We start from the raw sequence: 19,058 nt of genomic DNA on the forward strand, positions 1-19,058 counted from the left end.
TTTTAAGATTTAAGTGCTCCCCTTCCAAACTGGTTTGTTTTAACCAGCAGACAGGTAAACACCACACAGCTGTTCCCTCACTTCCATCCCTGTGGGATGAGGGAGAGAATAGGAAAAAAAAAAAGTAAAGCTTGTAGATTCAGATAAAAACATTTCAACAGGGCAGAAAAAGAAGGGAAAAGAATGGTAAAAGATTGTATAAAGCAAGTTATGAAAAATACAGTTGCTCCTYATCTGCTGACCAATGTCCAAGGAGGGCCAGAGCACTGAGCTGGACAACAGCAGCCACTTCTCCCAAGTTTTAATGTTCAGCATGACACCCTATGGTAAGGAAAAAGGAATATCCCTTGAGCCAGGTTGGGGTCACTTGCCCTGCCTTTGTCCCCTTCCAAATTCTTGTGCATCCCCAGCCTCCTGGCTGGCAGAGCAGCACGAGAAGCTGAAAAGTCCTTGACTTTGTATAAGAACTCCTCAGCAAGACCTAAAMCATCAGTGTGTTATCAACATCTTCCCAATCCTAAATCAAAAATGCAGCTCCTACGGAGGAAAATCAACTATATCCCATCTTAAAGCAGGACACAATCTCACAAAGAGTTGCCCAATGTTTTAGTTAAGCTAATGCTTGCAGGAGKGGTGTGCAGCATGGCCTTGAAGTTCTGAAGTTCTGGGTCCTGGAGAGGCTCTCCCCTTTGCTGCTGAGATGTGGCAATGGGAGGAAGATGGAAAATGAAGGACAGACAGGCAACTTCATAAAAGTAGATTTGCTTTTCCACCTCCTTGGAGAGCCAGTCCTGGGTCTGAAAAAGTCAGCAACAAAAGTAATTTTAATTKTATACACTTTAGTATACACACATCAGTGGTATGCTTCTGCTATTTTATTCCCATTGTATTTGGGATGTCAGGAAGTTGGTAAGGCAAAACTAATGTTCACCTCAGACAGCATTTAATTTTTCTTTGTTTTGGATCTGGAACAGCACTCTGCACATTCCAAACASACATTTCTGTGGCATTTAAAAGAAAGAAAACAGAAAAAAAMCAAAACCCAAAGCTTGACAGTGTGTGGGTGAGTGAACTTGATCACAGGACATTAATTTTCTTGAGACAAAGATGGAGTGTGCCCACATAGAAGCTTGGAGAATATTTATAAGCTGACCACTGCATAAATTAAGAGGCAAACATCTAAACTATTAGAAGCAGATTGAGATGTTTCACTTTAATGCCTTTGCCCCTCGAATATGTGTGTTCAGAAATGGATTCATGTCTGTGTATTCAGATAGGACAAATTCCAGTGGCATGGTATCACACAAAGCTGCAGGGGAGGATTCCTGACACTGGGCTCACTAGGGRAAGGCTTTACCTCCTTGGCTTTGGAAATCCCTCTGGGAAGCAACAAGGGATGGAAGCAATGAAAGAGGGAACTCTTTAATTAATATTAACTAATTTCACTTTAACTAATTTAACTAATTTCAAGGCAGATACAAGTTCCTGGAGCAAACCAGGCTTGGCCAAACCTCTACCACATATCCACAGGTCCCATGTCTTTAGTGTCCATCCCCAGACCTCTCTTCTCTAGAAGGTTTGGGCATACAGGGGTCTTCCCAGTGGGCTGGGGGTACAGATTTCCTGGCAGAGTGATGRAYSAGTGAGGCCTCRAGCAGATTTRGGGRTAAAGCTGGTTCTGGGAACAGAGCMGGAGGAAAATCCAATGGATTGTCCCTGCCTTGCAGCTGGCCTGGGTGGCCTCATGACTTTGCCTGGCGTGCTTTGCTAGGCCAACGTGCCCGGGCACAGAAACCTCGGCTGAGAGAGGAGCCAGGAATTGAGACAAAGGTGAGGCTRTCTGGGGCTCGCAGTTTATTTCTTTCAAAAGTGTCTGCGTTAYAAGTGGAGTGTTACTGATATCCTCTTCCAGGAGGTTCTAAGCTTCCTGCTGAAMACGACAGCACTGTCCCAAAAAGCCGAGCCTCCTGAGGGCAGAACTGCTTCCCTCAGGCCGTGCCAGAGAGGGAACGCGGCTTCGCACCSTCCGTCGCCATTCCAACTCAGAATCTGCCGCCCTCAACCAACATGGCCTCCCTGACGCCACCGCTCCGCCATGTTTGGTAGGGGCACGGCGATTCCCCCCACCTTCAATGGTGGCGTAGCTTGCCCTTAACCAAGATGACGGCGGAGCCTCAGCGAGGGCGGGGCGGGTGTGCCGCCGCCGCCATCTTGGTTTCGGGCAGCGCGCGCCGCTGAGGTGGCCTTGCCGGGCGCGCGGGGCGTGCCGGGAGGGAGCGGCGCGAGCGGCGCGGGCAGGTGGGAGCGGCGGGGCTCCGATGGGATGGGGGGGCTGGCTCCTGTTCCCTGAGGGGAGGCGGCCTGAGGGGTCAGTGATGGACTCTGTGAGGGGAAAGGGCTCAGGGGAGACACCTCTGAGGGGTGCTGGGGGCCAAGGGTGTCCCCTAGAGGAGGGTCTGCAGGGGGCGGTCAGTGGCGTCCCCTGAAAGGGTGTTGAGGGTGGTCAGTGGTGTCCCCTGAAGGGGTGCTGAGTGTGTCAGTGGTGTCCCCTGCCGCGGTGCTTGCTTGGGGGAAAACAGTGTCCGACAGAGCAGCACGAGGGCTCGGCGGTGTTCCCTGCAGCTCTGGGGATCGGCAGTGTCCCCCAGAGCAGGGCTGGGCTCATTGGTGTCCCATGTGCTGTGCTGGAGGGTCAGCAGTGCCGCCTGTAGCAGTGCAGGGGTCAGTGCTTTGCCCCCTGGCCGTGCTGGCGATCAGTGGTTTATGGGGTGGAGGTGGCACCTATGGTTGTGCTTGGGGTCTGTGGTGTCTCCTATAGCTGGGTGATTACACCTCCCTTCCTGCTGTCCTACCCCCACAGTCCATGCCAAGCAGGGAGGTGGTGCTGGCTACAGTTGGAAGAACGTGGAATAAATTTGCCCCKTGGCTGTGCTGCATACCTGAGACGTCAGATGTTTGTCTTGCTGTTCTGATACGCAGGATTTTTTACAGGCAGATTCAGGTCTGSCTTTTACCCCACCTATTTGTGGTGGGGGTGTATTGTGAGCCCTTCTGTTTGTCCATCCAGAGAGGGAGGTGGAATTACAGGGTAATTCTCCCTAGGCATGGTTTACATCCTTAATGGCAAGAATGGAGAAAATGTCAGTGAGTTTGGAGCTCTGTAGGAAAACGTTGCACCAAAACTACCCCTTCTCTGAGGGGAGGTGATGCTTCTGATTTCTCCTGCTTGTGGCCCTCCTGAATACTCCACCTGCAGTGAGGACCAGAAGTAAGGTAATCCTGGAGCATTTGCAGCTRTAGCTGAASATSAGAGTTCTCTSRTCTGAAGCWGGTTGTGGACCTGCTGCTTTTGGCTCTGTGAGTTGCTCCTAGTTCTGTGTGGTGTTCATGGAGTGGGTTTGGCAAGTGAGTTTTTGGTAGGCTTGTCCTTGCCTTTCTCAGAGAAATCGAAGGTAGTGATGGCCTGGAAGCTCTTGTTTGTGTCTTACTTTGAAGAGTTTAGTGAGGCAGCAGAGAGTGACTCCTCTGCTGTGTTGGGGATATTCCTCCTTGATGTTTTCTGAAGTCTGCTGGACTCTCAATTCCTTCCTTACTGGCAATGGGACAATGCACAGTGGGTGTCTGAAAATCACAAAAGATGTTTTTTGACATTTTGTCGTGTACTTCTTTCCCTTTGTAAGCAGGTCAGGCTGGCAGCCTGGTGACATTTGCGATTCTTTTGGTGTCAGACTTGTCCTCCTTTTCTCCCTGCAATGTTTCAGCTGAAGGCTGCAGGATGTGTTGCAGATCTGGCCTGTTTTCCTTCACTGACCCAGTCAGRCAGGATTGCCTTGAGGCCAGCGTGAGGCTGGTTGGGTTTTGAGATGTCAAATGTGCACTGTAAGGAAAAAACAAACCCTTGCATTCTGACTTCGAGTGTCAGCTTTCCTTGTTTCTTTGTTGGATTTGGTGGCGTTTTAATTGGCTGTAATGTTGATGAGAGCACTGGACAGAAGAGATTAATGGAGTCACATGGTTYACTTGGTAATGGGATTAATTCATTGTACTGTATTGGCTTTGTCCTGCAGTGTCTTGTGCCCCTCYACCTGTAGCTGATCTGCTGAGCTCCTTTGTTTTCCACACAAGTGTCTGCTGCCTGAAGGTGCCTTCTTTTGTCCTTCCAKAGCTTCTGCAGGGCCATGGCGACGTACCTGGAGTTCATCCAGCAGAATGAGGAGCGTGACGGAGTGCGCTTCAGCTGGAACGTGTGGCCCTCCAGCAGGCTGGAGGCCACCAGGATGGTTGTGCCCCTGGCCTGTCTCCTGACCCCGCTAAAGGAGCGGCTGGACCTGCCCCCCGTGCAGTATGAGCCAGTGCTTTGCAGCAGGCCGACCTGCAAAGCTGTGCTCAACCCACTCTGGTAGGAATTGCTTGGCTGGAAATGGTAGGAGAGGCTGGATAGTATCTGGTTTTCATCTGAACTTCCTTATTCCCCTTTTTCTCTGCTCARTGCCTGGCAGCCTCTTTCATTTAGATGTTGCTGGCTTGTTAAATTCTATACATCAAGATGCCTTTTACTAGAGCTGGCAAGTCCAAAGGAGACAGGAGGGTCTTTGGGGAGGCTGTKAAGGCAGAGAGTCCTCTCACCATCCCAGAGAATTTTGTGGTGAATGATGAAACTGATAAGAAACAAAGATGCCCATTATACTGATGCTGTGCTCTGGGCTGTGATGTTCACTTGTTTTGCTGCTTCCTACACATCCTGATGTTTGTAAGTCAGTCCCAGCAGTAATTTTAGAGGAATGATCTCGTTCCCAAAATCATGTGATGATCATGCATGCTCRGAGCGTGGTGTTGGGCTGAGAAAAYGCAGGGAATGCCAGTMAGAGGCAGTGAGATGGGATCAAAGCCATGTAATAAGAACATGGCAAGGCATTCTGCACCAGCAGGATCTTGTAACGGGCTGAGGARAGCAAACTGTGTGGGACAGGGAACAGCCTGTTTGTTCCGTGTTTGCACAGGATCTGGGTGGATGGCTCCTGCTGCTCTGTGACTGGAGCGTGTGCTGCAGCTGCACAAAYAATGAGACAATGACATAAGCTTAAGTGTAGTGAAAGAATGATTTGACCCAAGTCTGTGTCTGCCAGGGGCTGGGCTTTGGAGAGCTGTCAGTGGCCCATCRTGCTGACAAGCCTGGAAATGGCTAATGAACTTCCTGGCAATAGAACAAGAGTCTGTGTCCCTGAAACACTTGGTGTTCAAGCTGGAGTGTTTCTTCCTCAGTACTGTGAACCAACATAGATTAATGAATTAATTGTGAAACGGTGCTGTAAAATTGTTCCTGAAGTCATAGTAATGCCTCATCTTTCCCTTGCAGCCAAGTTGACTATCGGGCCAAGCTTTGGGCWTGTAACTTCTGCTTTCAGAGAAACCAGGTAAGTTGGAAAAAGCATCAGCACTTCCACCTTTTCAGTGAACATTTTCTTGATGGCCTTCACCGATGAAAGACATTAAGCATAAATTCCACTTCTCTAGATCCCTTCCCTTGGCCTTTTTCTCTTGCTGARCCCAGGCCAGAGTGCAGTCTGCTTTACCTGATGTCTTGTCTATTTGCAGTGCAGTTTTGCCAATGATTTTACTGGCATGCAGGGCATAGGGAGGAGATAAAAATGCTGTTTTGTTTCAGTGTTTCAGTGTGTTTCTCGCACTTAATGTTTACTATTCTTGCAGAGTATGAAATTCATTAGATTTGAGCAGACTTTTGCCATCAGAAACTATGGCTAAAAGAATTTCAACTAATACATTGTTGCTGYTGTAGACTACCTTTTATTTGCACTGGATTGAGCAGCCTTTCATCCTGCTGGCCACTTGTTGTTGGCTTAGGAAAACAGCACTGTGGGTTTCTTGTCAGGAATTAATCAGGTTGGTGCAGTGGCAGTGAATAAAGAGTTGAATAACCACATCATCATTATGGCAGGCTCTGTACTGTAGAGGAGAGCCTTACGTTTTTGTCCTGCAACTTCCTTGTCCTAATTTTTTGTTCTCTTTTTCAGTTCCCCCCAGCATATGCAGGCATTTCTGAAGTCAATCAGCCAGCAGAGCTTATGCCTCAGTTTTCAACAATTGAATATATAGTGCAGGTAATTGAACCAGAGGTGATTTTGAAGCCCTCAGAATTGTCTTGTTTGTGACAGATGAGAAGTTTTCTTAGGACTCATTTTATTCCTTGGCTGGAGGCATTCTAAAATGTCATTTCTTCCCACATCAGCGAGGTCCTCAGACACCGTTGATCTTCCTGTATGTTGTGGACACCTGCTTGGAGGAGGAGGATTTGCAGGCCCTGAAGGAGTCCCTGCAGATGTCCCTGAGCCTGCTGCCTCCCGATGCCCTGGTGGGACTCATCACTTTTGGCAGGATGGTCCAGGTTCACGAGCTGAGCTGCGAAGGAATTTCCAAGAGCTACGTGTTCCGTGGCACCAAGGACCTGACAGCCAAGCAAATACAGGTGTGCTCTGCCATCCCTCAGGCCAGGGACTTGTACCTCTCAGCTCTGTTGGGCTCTCAAACACAGAAATCTCCCAGAGAAAGGAACGCTCAGTGCTCTTAATTATGAGCCTGTTGCCCTCCCAGTTACCTGCCCTTTCTGCCTTTGTAAATTCCTTGGAAGCTCGTTCAAGACTGAGTTTGTGCATCTCAATAATAATGCCGTGTCTCACTGCATTCCTAATGTCAATGCAAAAATTAATAATTTTACAGATTTAAGTGTATTTAATGCTGCAGTATTGCAGGCCTCAGGGTATATTAAATATTAAATATTATGTTTAGTATATGAATAGTAAATCTCTGCCTACTCTTTACTGTTCTCTAGGATATGCTTGGGCTTTCACGGCCCGCTGTCCCCATGCAACAGGGAAGACCCCTTCAAACKCCAGAGCAACCTGTTATTTCCAGCAGGTAAGYTTCACCAGCACACAGCAGGGCAGAWKTTTTATGCCCCTTTATGTCTGTAGGTYAATCTTCTAATTCTGGGTTTCMCAAGAGGGGAAAGAAGATTTMAATGGTGTTGTCTTGTCACAGTTAYTTRCCTCTGTTGAATGCAGTTTTCTCCTCAGCTTCTCTGTTTCAGTGGCAGCTCTTACATGTTTCAGCAAACTAAATCACCTTGAAAGTTCTTTCCTGTGCTTTATGTAACTTTGCCTTCCTATCAGTTCCTGATATCTTGCTTTGATCAAATTTTTATTTTGCCCAAGATTGTTATCTTGGAAAGTTTGGATGTAAGAAGGCAACCTGCTGCATGTCTTTTTACTTCTAATTACTGTCTATGTKCAATTTATGGATGCCAAGAACAAAGAGGCACTTTTTTTTTCTTCTCTGACTGAACTCAGATGCAGAAAAGCATTGAATTTGAATTTTTGCAGGTTCCTTCAGCCCGTGCATAAGATTGACATGAATTTAACCGATCTGCTTGGAGAGCTGCAAAGGGACCCATGGCCAGTGACCCAGGGAAAGAGACCTTTACGTTCTACTGGAGTGGCTCTTTCAATTGCAGTTGGCTTGTTGGAGGTACTTTTAATGCTGTTCTTTGAGATGAGCAGGTCAAAGTGAGCACGTGGCAGTGCTTGTTGAGATGAGTGCAGGTGTCAGTGCAGCTGGGTTTCATTGGGGTGCAGAGGTGCAATTTGTCTACTGATATTTGAGCTGTCTTAGCACCTACTGATGTAGACTGGGCTGGAAGGTTTAATCTAAAGGGTAAAATTTATAATTTTAAAAGTAAGGTGTTTAGAGATCTCTTATTCTTGTTTGTATTGCCACACAAGAGATGAAATTATGCACAGGATTTATCTGAATGTCCCTAAGATAAGTAAAGAAACAGAAACTGCCTACTTCCTGTTTTGAAGACATGAAGCTTGACGTGGTTTTGAGTTTAAGCTTTATCTGAGTGCTGTGACTGTCAGGTGATGCATCACTATTTCTCGAGGTGGCCTCTAGCAGGGACAGGTTCCTACTGAYGTTGCAGAAGCACATGCAGACCCTTCTCTAAAGAAAGCATTGTTGCTCTTTAATCAGTTTCCCTTTTTTTTCCCTTCTCCTTCCCTCTGATAGAAATCTTGGTTTTTATTTTAGGGCACATTTCCAAACACGGGAGCCAGAATAATGCTGTTCACAGGCGGGCCACCAACACAGGGGCCAGGCATGGTGGTGGGAGATGAACTGAAAACACCCATCCGTTCCTGGCATGACATAGAGAAGGATAATGCAAGGTTCATGAAGAAGGCCACCAAAGTAGGTGCTAATGCATGTTGAGTGTGTTTAAAAGCTAAAACAGAATGTTGTGTCAGAACACTACATGGGATGCAAGGGTGTGCTTGAAATACCTGAATCTTTGTGTGTGTTAAATTATGAGGATGGTCAAGGGAAAGGTAAAAGAGCTTCCTCCTAGTTAGTTCTCCATCATGGTCTCCATCATGTGCCTTCTCAGGGAAGAAATTATTTCAGTGTTGTTTCTTAGCTGATGGTGAGTGGAGAGTTTGTTCATCCACATTGCTGTATCTCATCCTGGGGTGGGAAAAGCCTGTCTCCCAAGCATTGGTCATTTCCAGAAAGCCTAGACAAATATAAATACAAATATAAAACAACGTTAAAACAGTAAAAATGTCAGATATGAAATATCCCTGTCAGCTTAGAGAAAGCAGGATGACACATGTTCTGTTAACTATCACCTGGAAATCTTAGTTGGAAAGAGTTCCTACCAAGTCATTCCAGGCCAGATGATCCCATGTGATTTATGCACTGTCTGTGTTTGAGACCATAAACTCAGGCTCATCCAAATGCATSCCTCATCCTAGAAGGGAGAAAGGGGGAGCAGCAGAAATCCTCACACTGCAGCCTCCTAACCCCTCTGTGTGTGTGTTCCCAGCATTACGAGACTCTGGCCAACCGCTCTGCGGCCAACGGGCACTGCATCGACATCTACGCCTGTGCCCTGGACCAGACAGGGCTGCTGGAGATGAAGTGCTGTGCAAACCTCACTGGGTATGTCCAGCAGGGCAGCACACWGCTGCCACCTTATTGGTTTGTTTTTTTTTGGAGGGGGAGAGTGGTTCAGAAAGCAGTTAAGTTTGCTGTCAAGGCAAAAGGGTTTTTATCATTCTGTTCTAAACTGTGGTTTGAATTTGCCAGGAATTATATGGCAAGCCTCACCTGATCCCAGTCCACATTGCTGGAGTCTCAGTGCAGCATGTGAATTAGCACTGCTGTTACAAAACTTGATGGTGGGTAGAAGCTTTCCTTGTGTGGGCCCGATTTTCTCTGCTTAACAGCTCGCTTGTGCTTTCTCCAGGGATTCCTGACTTCCCTGGGTCTAGTTTTTAGTGACATCTCTAAGTGGTAAATGSCTGTGTTCCATATTGCTGAAGATGGCCTCTGTGAGGATGGCTGTGTGCTAAACCAGGCCTTTTGGGGTCTTGGCATGTCTTACTGCAAGTGCAAGGTGTTTGTAAATAATCCYTCAGTGCTCAGCAGAGAGATTGTTTGACCCTTTGGTTGTGTTACTGAGCTGCATCTGCTCAAGCCTGGGTTTGCCAGGGCACTTCGGGARGCCCAGCACAGCCCCACACACCTTCCCTGGTGTAGGGTGGATGGTTCCAGCCCTGCCCAGAGAAAGCAAGCTAGCAAAGAGCCTCCCAGGGTTTCTAACTGTTGGAAAATGAACATTTCCAAGGCAGCTGAAGGAATTGCAAGAAGAATAGTTGAGGAACCAAGCTGACAAAGATGGAGCACTAACCTGTGTGGCTTCCATGAATCTGCGCTCCCAGTGTGAATCCTGCCTATGCAAAGGCATGCTCTGAAGCAGTAACTGCATGTGTTTGCATGTGTCAGAGAGGCAGGATTGCATCCTTTGTACTTCTGGTCCCCAGTTGCTTCAGTTCYCTTTTGTATCATTTTTTTCTTTCCCAGAGGACACATGGTGATGGGAGACTCCTTCAACACTTCTCTCTTCAAGCARACCTTCCAGCGGGTATTTAGCAAAGGGTACAATGGGGAATTTCGGATGGCTTTTGGTGCAAATCTGGATGTGAAGGTGAGAGATGAGTTTAACTGGGTGACAGTAATGGGGCAATACAAGTGCTGTTGATTCAAAAGTCATTTCAGGTCTTTGGAATGTTTGGGATGTAAAAAAGTCTAGGTGCTTGAAGTCAGATGTAGTGCTTCTTTGGGAGAAGCACCATACCGGAGGGATTTTTATCTGCAAGCTTAGTAAGTTTATGAGTTTTGTTGGGTTTTGTTGGGTTTTTGTTTGGTTTTTTAGGTGTTTTTTCTTGTGTGTGTGTGTGTGTGTGTGTGTGTGTGTGTGTTTTTGTTTGGGGTTTTTTGATTTTGGTTTTTGTTTTATTTTAAAGCAGCTGAGCTCAGCCTCTCCTCACTCAAAAAGGATCATTTCATACTGTCTCATCCCTATAAATGTGTCTTCATTATTAAAGTGTATCTCTGTAGATTGTCTTACCTTCAGTAGTTGTGGCAGGAAGTGGTCTGGGAAAGCACCATCTAATCAAGGCTGAGCAATTGATTTAGACTGYGTATTCTGTTTGACTCACTTGTTTAAAAAAAAAAAAAAAAGCAACGAAACTTTTTTTTTACCTTGTTCTAGACCTCTAGGGAGCTGAAGATTGCAGGAGCCATTGGTCCCTGTATATCCCTGAATGCTAAAGGGCCATGTGTCTCTGAAAATGTAAGTTTCTGACATGGAAAAATCTTTAATAAACAAGCAAATAAACAACTACAGCTCAGCTAGAGTGTCAAAGTTTTCAAGGAAATGTCCCTAGGAAATGACAGTCTTGGCTAGATTAAATTCTTGCTCCATAAGGATTTCTTTTAACTGTGTGGCCTTCATTAACTTCATTCACACCCAAAAGATCAGGAATTTGGCARGTCTGCCATTACTTGTACCTCTGAYCAGAATTTAACATAAGCTTGCTTTTCCTGCYGCTAGAGGAAAATTGCAGCTTTCTTTTTGGTTGTGTGCAGGAGCTTGGAATTGGAGGAACATCTCAATGGAAAATTTGTAGTCTGGATCCCAGCACAACTCTGGCCATTTACTTTGAGGTAGTAAATCAGGTGAGTCCTGGCTTCTCTTTTTTTTTTTTTAATCTTCTTTTTTACACATCATGCTACTTGTTACAGGACCAGAAAACGCAATGGCATCCCTTTGTTGCAGGAGGATGATTGCAAAGCAATCAAGTGTTTTGTGATGGGGAAACAATCTCAGAAATCATTTATGCWTGTCTGTATCTTGTTTGTGCGGTGTGGGCTTATTACAGTTGGGAAGAATTATGGAAAAGCCATCACATTTTGAAGGCTGGCCTTGTTTCATTTGCAGCACAATGCACCCATCCCTCAGGGAGGCAGAGGGGCAGTGCAGTTTGTCACTCAGTATCAACACTCCAGCACACAGAGGCGCATTCGTGTCACCACCATCGCCAGAAAGTGAGTACCCTGTGGCAGAAACTTCAGCTCCAGCCTGTGCTGGAATTGTCAGTCTTTTGTAACATGCACTGGCACACATGGATGCCCGTGGCACTAACCCTTTGCTCACCCTGCAGCTGGGCAGATGCACAGACTCAGCTCCAGCACATCGAGGCAGCGTTTGACCAGGAGGCRGCTGCAGTGCTCATGGCACGGCTGGGAGTGTACAGGGCTGAGTCYGAGGAGGGACCCGATGTGCTGCGTTGGCTGGACAGGCAGCTCATCAGGCTGGTGAGACCAACACACTGAGCTTGGGGGCATTCTTGATTTCAGTAAAAATGGAAGTGACAGCAGTGATCTTTTTTCAGGTCGACTTGCTTTGTCTGTGCTCTGATCATGGTCACTTAGCTGTAGTATCTGATAGCTCAGAACCCAGTGTGATCAGCAGATTTGGGGTGGGGTAGGTGAACGTGCCATCACACTGAGAGGGTTAAACCTGAGATTGAATAAGGAATAGTGAAACTGCAGCTGGGAAGGTCTCTAGTTCAACTTTCCTGTTTAAAATAGGGCCAGCTTTGAAGTYAGAGCAGTTTGCTCCAAGTGTTGTTCAGTTGAGTTGTGAAAATCTCCAAAGATGGGATTTCTCTTGCTTCTCTTAATGRACTCTTCCAATGTCTGATCACAGTCATTGTTTTTTTTTTCTCTCTCACACCTCTATCCCTCAATTAGAATTTTCATTTCTCCAGTTATCAGTCAGGTACACAGATTTGGCTCCCTGATCTCACTCTGCACCAGGCTGAGCAAACCCAGCTTCTTCAGCCTCACTTTCTTCATGAGGTTCTCCATCTTCATTGTCATTCTAGTAAGACAGAGAAATCACTGACTTAAAAGAAAAATAGCCTGTAAATGCTGGATTACTTGTTCTTGTCAGGTTCATGCCATGATTGTTTAAAATCAGAGGACACCCTTGCAGAAAAAAAGGTGTTAATTCTAATTTAAAAAAAGGAAGGAAAGAGATAAAAGAAAGAGGTAACCAAAGTATCCATTTTGCTTCCAACAGTGTCAGAAATTTGGACAATACAACAAGGATGATCCCAATTCCTTTAGGCTGTCAGAATCATTTTCTTTGTATCCTCAGGTAAGAATRTCACTTCCCACAGTGAGAAAAGTGTGCAAGGAGTGAGTGAGAATGATGATGAAACATCTCATATTTATCAGATTCAGGAGGGGAAGAACAGATACTTATTTAATTGAATAGACTGATCCTGTGGTTCAGTGCTTTAAGCGACTGAAAAAGGAAGAAATCTGAGGAGTTAATATGGGGTAGACTTCTTCAAAAGAGTTTGTTGTTCAAAAGGGTTGGTATTGGCAAAGTTTTGACAGCTCTGGATGACATTTCTTGTTTCACTCCTCTTTCTGGTGCAGTTCATCTTCCACCTGCGCCGCTCCCCATTCCTGCAGGTCTTCAATAATAGTCCAGATGAATCTTCCTATTACCGGCACCACTTTGCCAGGCAGGATCTGACCCAGTCCCTCATTATGATCCAGCCCATCCTTTATGCTTATTCTTTCCATGGACCTCCTGAGGTGAGTCTGTGTTTTCTGGAAAGAGGTGAATCAACCCGCAATATTGGGTATTCAGCTGGAGTAACAYTATTTCAGCCAAAAGGCCTCTGTAGATTTTTTTTTTAATTATTAAAGGACAAGGATTTTTTGTTCAAGATCGTATCAAATTACACTTGGATGAGCACAGGAATTTCTGTCYGGCATCCTGAGATCTGAGGGTTTAGGGGTGTCTGACTCTCTTTTTTTATTTTCCCCAGCCAGTGCTTTTGGACAGCAGCAGYATTCTTCCTGACAGAATCCTACTGATGGATACTTTCTTCCAGATAGTTATCTACCTTGGTGAGGTACAGTGACATATGTTCTCTTTCTGTGTTTGTACTTCTTCTCTTCTGCCATGTGTGCAGATAGCATTGCTGTTAKTATGAAATTAGCTTCTTGCAAAGCCCACACAGCATAATGACATGGTATGTACATGCTGCCTGGTGAAATACAATTCCAGCCACTGTCGGAGTGAAAATAATACTGGAATTACCAAGGATATGTTCTGCATTGAGTAGCTTGGCCGTGAAAGTGGCCTGGAAAAAGCCAGAGAGACTTGAAATGAAGCAGGGCAGAGTTACAAAATAATACATATTATAACAGAGTTGTAAGTATTTTCAGATAAGTGACAGACTTTCTTGCAGGGTTTTCACAATTTAATACTGTTGCTGCTAAAGAAATCAGTTAGGCAGTTTTCCAGTTTCTGCTTTTAAATACTGGATRTTTTTGGAAGCTGCTGCTATATTCCTTCCATCATGACTGAGGTAAGTACTTAAGATACTGGCTCTTTCTAAAAATCTTCTGGAGTTACCTTAAAGAGTTTCTGTCTTCTGTTGCAGAGCAAGACGCTCAGTAACTGAGTAAAATTTAGGCAAGGAAAGAGCTGAGTGTCTGATCTGTGTATGTACARAGCAATTGCTACATATATACGGTAMATGCAGTGGGTATCTTGAAAATACTGTAAGGCCAAGTCACAATAAAATGTCAGTGATTTATAAATGCTTCATTTCTGTGTTGGCACAGGCTGAAATATATTGAAAATTTTTAACAAATTGCTCTTGCACAAATTGTTACCAGCTTTTGTGTTGAGTGCCTGTGCATAAGTTCAGGGACAAACTAATGATGCCAGATTAGTGAAGGATTGTATTTGCCCTCTAAGCAGAAGTCCCTGTAACATTCTGCTGCCTTAAGGCATGCAGGGTGAAACTGGGAGGCTTGCAGACATCTGTACTCTGTTTCCATCTCCTCCCTGTCGACAGACCATTGCACAGTGGCAGAAGGCTGGATACCAAGACATGCCTGAGTATGAAAACTTCAAGCACCTCCTGCAAGCCCCACTGGATGATGCCCAGGAAATCTTGCAGACCAGATTCCCAATGCCACGTTACATCCACACGGAGCACGGAGGCAGTCAGGTAAGGAAGTTTCTGGAGGGACTCTTCCTGTTGTTGCCTGCTGCAAATGGTTCATCCTGCTTTTCTGAAAGGATGGTTCTGTAAGTTACAGTGCTAATTTAGCTCTTCAAAGTAGAGAGCTTGCATATTTTCTCATCAGCTTTTCCTTCAGCTCTGTCTTTCAACAAGCTAATCACTTGGTGGATAKCCTTTTGAAATCTGAGGGTGGAAAAAAAAAAGGAAAAGCTGACTTAAACATGTTTTTATTCCCCAAAGATGAGGGAAAGGAATGATTTGCTTATGTGTCTATAGTTAGTTTGCTAGGACAGTAATACTGAATGATTGACCATCTGTTTCTTCATTCTTAGACACTGAATGAGGGTATAAAATAGTTCCCATTTTCTCTTCTTCTGGAATTGCAGTTGTGCTGTGCTTGTCTGTWGCAGTGAAGAGGCAGGAACTGACGCTCCAAACTAAAGATTTGGGGTTGATTTTTGATGTGACTGTTACACTGGCTTTGCACTGAGCCCTTTTGTGAAGAGCAGATGGGGCATGAGGAGAACAGTGCTGGTGTCTTGCGCTGTCCCATGGAACCAGAGCTGCCCTGCCAGACAAGCACAGCCTGCTGTAACGGGTACACCATGCCCCTTGGAGACAAATTGTCTGTGGAGCTGGGCTGTTTCTGGACTGGAAACCTGCTTAAGTTAAATTAGTACCTTGCAAAAGAAGAGGAACATTGCTGGTCATGGATCTGAGGTGGGAGGAAGCCTGAGGGAGCAGACAGGTCTGTCTTTTTTACAAAACTCCTCTTTTGTCTTTGTAGGCCCGGTTCCTCTTGTCTAAAGTGAATCCWTCTCAGACCCACAATAATCTCTATGCCTGGGGCCAGGTAAGCTGTGGCAGAGCTGCTCATGTTTGGGAATGCTGTAAAATACACATGTGCATGTTCATGTGTGCTGTAGCCATCCTGTCTCACCTTGTGGCCATAAACAGTGTTACATTTGTCTTTGGTTCCTTATGGTTGATAACAGCACTGGTGGGGGGCACTGAATGATCAGACTACAGTTTTCAAGCCTGGATGTCATGTATTTCCAGTGTTCTGGAAAAAGTAACTAGCATATGGTTACACAGAGACCTAATTTAGCTGAGAATACYAGACTTTTATATCCTCTTTGCTTACCTTGTTTGTGTAGAGCTTTGGGCACCAAAGTTCGTAATGCTTTAGGAAGAAGAGTCTCCCCTCAGATTGCACTAGAGAATAAGGTCAGTGCTGTCACCAGAGAATAGCATCTGTSTTTTGCAGGAGAAAAAAGTGGTTGATTTAGCAGGCAATGAGTTCAGAGTGCTGACATTTGAATTGCTTTCAGTTAGTCCCTTGTGTTAACAACAGTATTTTAGGCTCATTCTTTCTTCATTTTTTTCTGCAGGAGTCAGGAGCTCCAATCCTGACAGATGATGTGAGTCTCCAGGTATTCATGGACCACCTAAAAAAGCTGGCAGTTTCAAGTGCATCGTAATGATCAAACTGAGCAGCAGGAGCAGACGATTTACGTGTATCGTGTTGATGACAGAAGTGGAGCAATTTATTTACATTTCCTTTTCTCTCTTTCAAAGTAGSGTTTTTAACTGTTACACGAAATAAACATTCAGGGAGAGCTTTTCACTTCTCCCTTCTAATTTATTTGTATCCCTGTTTGTCTATATTATGTTTATGATRCGTGGAAAATGCAGAGTAATTAGAGCTGTAAGGTGTTTTAGCCAACAAGAGATTATGACAGTTTTAGCTTAACTTTTAATATTCTTTAGAGGTGTCTTAGCAGCCAGGGGACTGTAGCAACGAAAAATAAAACCGGGTCGGATCTCTGCTGTCCCCAAATCGCGCTTTTGGTGGCAGGGGCGGGTTTTGGCTCCTTTTCCCTCTCCCGCCCCTTTGCGCGTGCCCCGCCCCGCCCCTTTGCGCGTGCCCCGCCCCGCCCCTTTGCGCGTGCCCCGCCCCGCCCCTTTGCGCGTGCCCGGTTGTGGGCGGGGCGTCCCTGGCGGGCGGCGATGAAGCCGGCGCGCGCGGCCGTGTGGAACGCCAGGGCCGCTCTGGTTTATTCGCTGGGCGCCTGGAGCACGCTGGGCGCCCTCATCTACTACAGCCGCCAGGACAAAGGCAGCACCGGTACCGGCAGCGGGGCCCGGGGGCACCTCCGCGGGCGGGGAGGCAGGGACGCTRCCGCGGCTTCGCTGAGGGAGGGCCCGGGTCGGGCGCGTCGTGTCCGGGGCGGTGCTTGTCTGAGGGGGAGCGCGGCCGCGGGCGGGTCCTGGACTGTCCCGGCTGCCGGGGAAAGGCGTGGGGATAAACCCAGCTCAGCTCCCGCCGCTTTCCCGGAAAGGCGTGGGGATAACCCCAGCTCAGCTCCCGCCGCTTTCCCGGAAAGGCGTGGGGATAAACCCAGCTCAGCTCCCGCCGCTTCCCCCCTCGGCTGCCGGAACGCGGCCTCTCCTGGGCCGCCTGAGTGACCCCCGGCCCCCCTGACAGACCCCGCTGGAGGAAGACAAATCCCGTGTTGATCGGAGAAACTTGTACTTTATCTCAGATCACACGGACTAGACTTCCTAAACTGTTGGCTTTTATTTGCGCTGTGGTAATGGTTCAAAGCTGGGCTGGGGCAGGATTATGCTGGACATTAGGAATCATTACTGAGAGAATAGGCAGATAGTGGAAAAGGCCTCCTAGAGAGGTGATCGACACCCCAAATCTGTCACTGTTTTAGAGGCATTTGKACAATGCCCTGAACATGCTTTCACCTTTGGTCAGCCCTGCATTGGGCTTTAATGTGGGAAGCCTGTTGTTAYTGCTGCTGCTGTACTGATTCTTGCTCAGTACCAGTGCAGGTATCTCACCCACACTAGTAARTAATTTTTTCTGGCTACAGTCAACAGATCTTTGCTATCTATTCCTCAGAATGTGAGGAAAAGGAAAAAGAATTTTGAATGCCTGTGTGGTTGCCATGATAAAGGGATAAAACTTTTTTATTGCTCTTGTTTGTCTCCCCTKCCTTACTCTCCATTCTATTCCTTAGAGAATGAAAGTGATCCTGAGACAAACCAAGGGACCCACAAGGAAGTACGCACAAAGGAATATCCTTTTGGATTGACAGTAACAACAGAAATAACTTACAAAGAGGTTCAGCCTCCTCTTACTCRACTGTTACGGCGTGTGGTATCATTCTTTGTTCCTAATGACGGTCCTCCTTCCGAGAAGTGAGCTGTCCAAAAGTTCAGAACACTCTGCTGGAGCTCTGAGAACCTCATCCSAGTGTCTGGCACCAGAGCACTGCTGGAAAACTGTCCCTTGCGGTTCTGAAACAGCAGCTCTGGCCAGCTGGTGTGAAGTTGTGTTCCCAGCTGGTGTGCAGGACGTACCCAGATGATCCAGGATGTACCCGGGATGGCTCCTCAGCTCTGAGATGGATACTTTGGGAACCATTAGTAAATGGCAAGGAATGACATTCAATGTTTTGGAACAACAGTTCTTCATTGTCAGTCAAATAAAGGCTCACAAGACATGAGTTACAAGTGTGGAAATGTTACTCAAAGCTAAAAACTTATTGAATTTTCTGCTCCAGACTTGTTTCTCTAGGGGTTTTCCTGATCCTTGCACATGCTATGTCCCCATGTAGGGTACTGTCCCTCAGTTCTGCAGCCATAACCAATGGTCATTCTGTAGGCTTTTCCCAAATCCTTGTGGACCTCCTTTCCCAGCTCCTGGCCATCATTTCCTGTTGGTGTTTCCCTCAGTTTCTGTCACTGCTCAGCCTCGTTGCTCCCTGCAGCCTCCACTTCTTCCAGAGCTCTGCTCCCAGCTCCTACTTTCTCCAATCCCTGTGGACATGGCCTCCCTTCAGGGGAGGCTGAYCCAAGGTCCTGCACCAGCAGAGCTCTCATTTGTAGGGGCTTCCCTGTTTCTGCTGTAGCTCTCTCTGCARTCTTTTAGGACACATCTTGCCCTGCCCCACACAGGTCTCTAAGGTCTCCCATCTTTATGGAAAGCTGTCTCCAGCTCCTGTGCCCACACACCTCAGCTTCCAGATCCTTCCAGTGTCTCAAGGGGGCCTTCAGGGATCCTGGAGAGGGACTCTTCATTTGGAACTGTGGTGATATGACAAGGGGCAGGGGGTACAAATAAAAAGAGGGGAAATTAAGGTTAGATATTAGGAAGAAATCCTTGACTCTGAGAGTGTTGAGGCACTGGAACAGGTTGCCTGGGGAGGTTGTGGATGCCCCAGCTGTGGAAGTGCTCAAGGCCAGGTTTTGGATAAGACTTTGAGCAGYCTGGCCTAGCGCAAAGTGTCCCTGCCCRCAGTAGCGGRTTGGGACGAGGTGATCTTTAAGGTKCCCTTCCAACCCACATCATCCTATGATTGATTCTGTGGGAGCTTTTACAGCACATACATCTGTAGATCCACTTTTCCATACGGTTCTTACAGCCACCACTTCCTTCTCCCAGCCACTTATTTTTACAGGCACCCTGCTGTGTCCCTATAGCTGTTCCTATAGCGGATGCCGCTCTGCAAGTTCTCCTTTTAGTAGGCACCCCCCAAACCCTATAGACAATAAGTCCCTGCAGAG

At 46.6% G+C, this 19,058-nt stretch overlaps 2 protein-coding genes across 2 annotated transcripts; both read left to right on the plus strand.

Annotated features, from left to right (window-relative positions):
• The first annotated feature begins 2,261 nt into the window (after positions 1-2,261).
• On the plus strand, positions 2,262-16,275 carry SEC23B (SEC23 homolog B, COPII coat complex component). The gene is made up of 20 exons (XM_057379333.1): positions 2,262-2,298; positions 4,164-4,399; positions 5,357-5,414; positions 6,033-6,119; positions 6,248-6,484; positions 6,848-6,933; positions 7,398-7,542; positions 8,104-8,262; positions 8,897-9,012; positions 9,937-10,060; positions 10,628-10,708; positions 11,005-11,094; positions 11,357-11,463; positions 11,580-11,733; positions 12,503-12,580; positions 12,868-13,029; positions 13,266-13,352; positions 14,307-14,462; positions 15,265-15,330; positions 15,869-16,275. Exons 2-20 carry the CDS (start codon positions 4,179-4,181, stop codon positions 15,956-15,958), a joined length of 2,304 nt encoding a protein of 767 aa, XP_057235316.1. The 5' UTR covers positions 2,262-2,298; positions 4,164-4,178; the 3' UTR covers positions 15,959-16,275.
• Positions 16,276-16,432: 157 nt separating this feature from the next.
• Positions 16,433-18,004, plus strand: SMIM26 (small integral membrane protein 26). Its single transcript, XM_057379334.1, has 2 exons — positions 16,433-16,605; positions 17,510-18,004. Exons 1-2 carry the CDS (start codon positions 16,488-16,490, stop codon positions 17,692-17,694), a joined length of 303 nt encoding a protein of 100 aa, XP_057235317.1. The 5' UTR covers positions 16,433-16,487; the 3' UTR covers positions 17,695-18,004.
• The last annotated feature ends 1,054 nt before the right edge of the window (positions 18,005-19,058 follow it).

The sequence above is a fragment of the Malurus melanocephalus genome, unplaced genomic scaffold, assembly GCF_030028575.1.
Source record: "Malurus melanocephalus ecotype Western Australia unplaced genomic scaffold, MMel_1.1 scaffold_402, whole genome shotgun sequence".
NCBI classification, from domain to species: Eukaryota; Metazoa; Chordata; class Aves; order Passeriformes; family Maluridae; genus Malurus; species Malurus melanocephalus.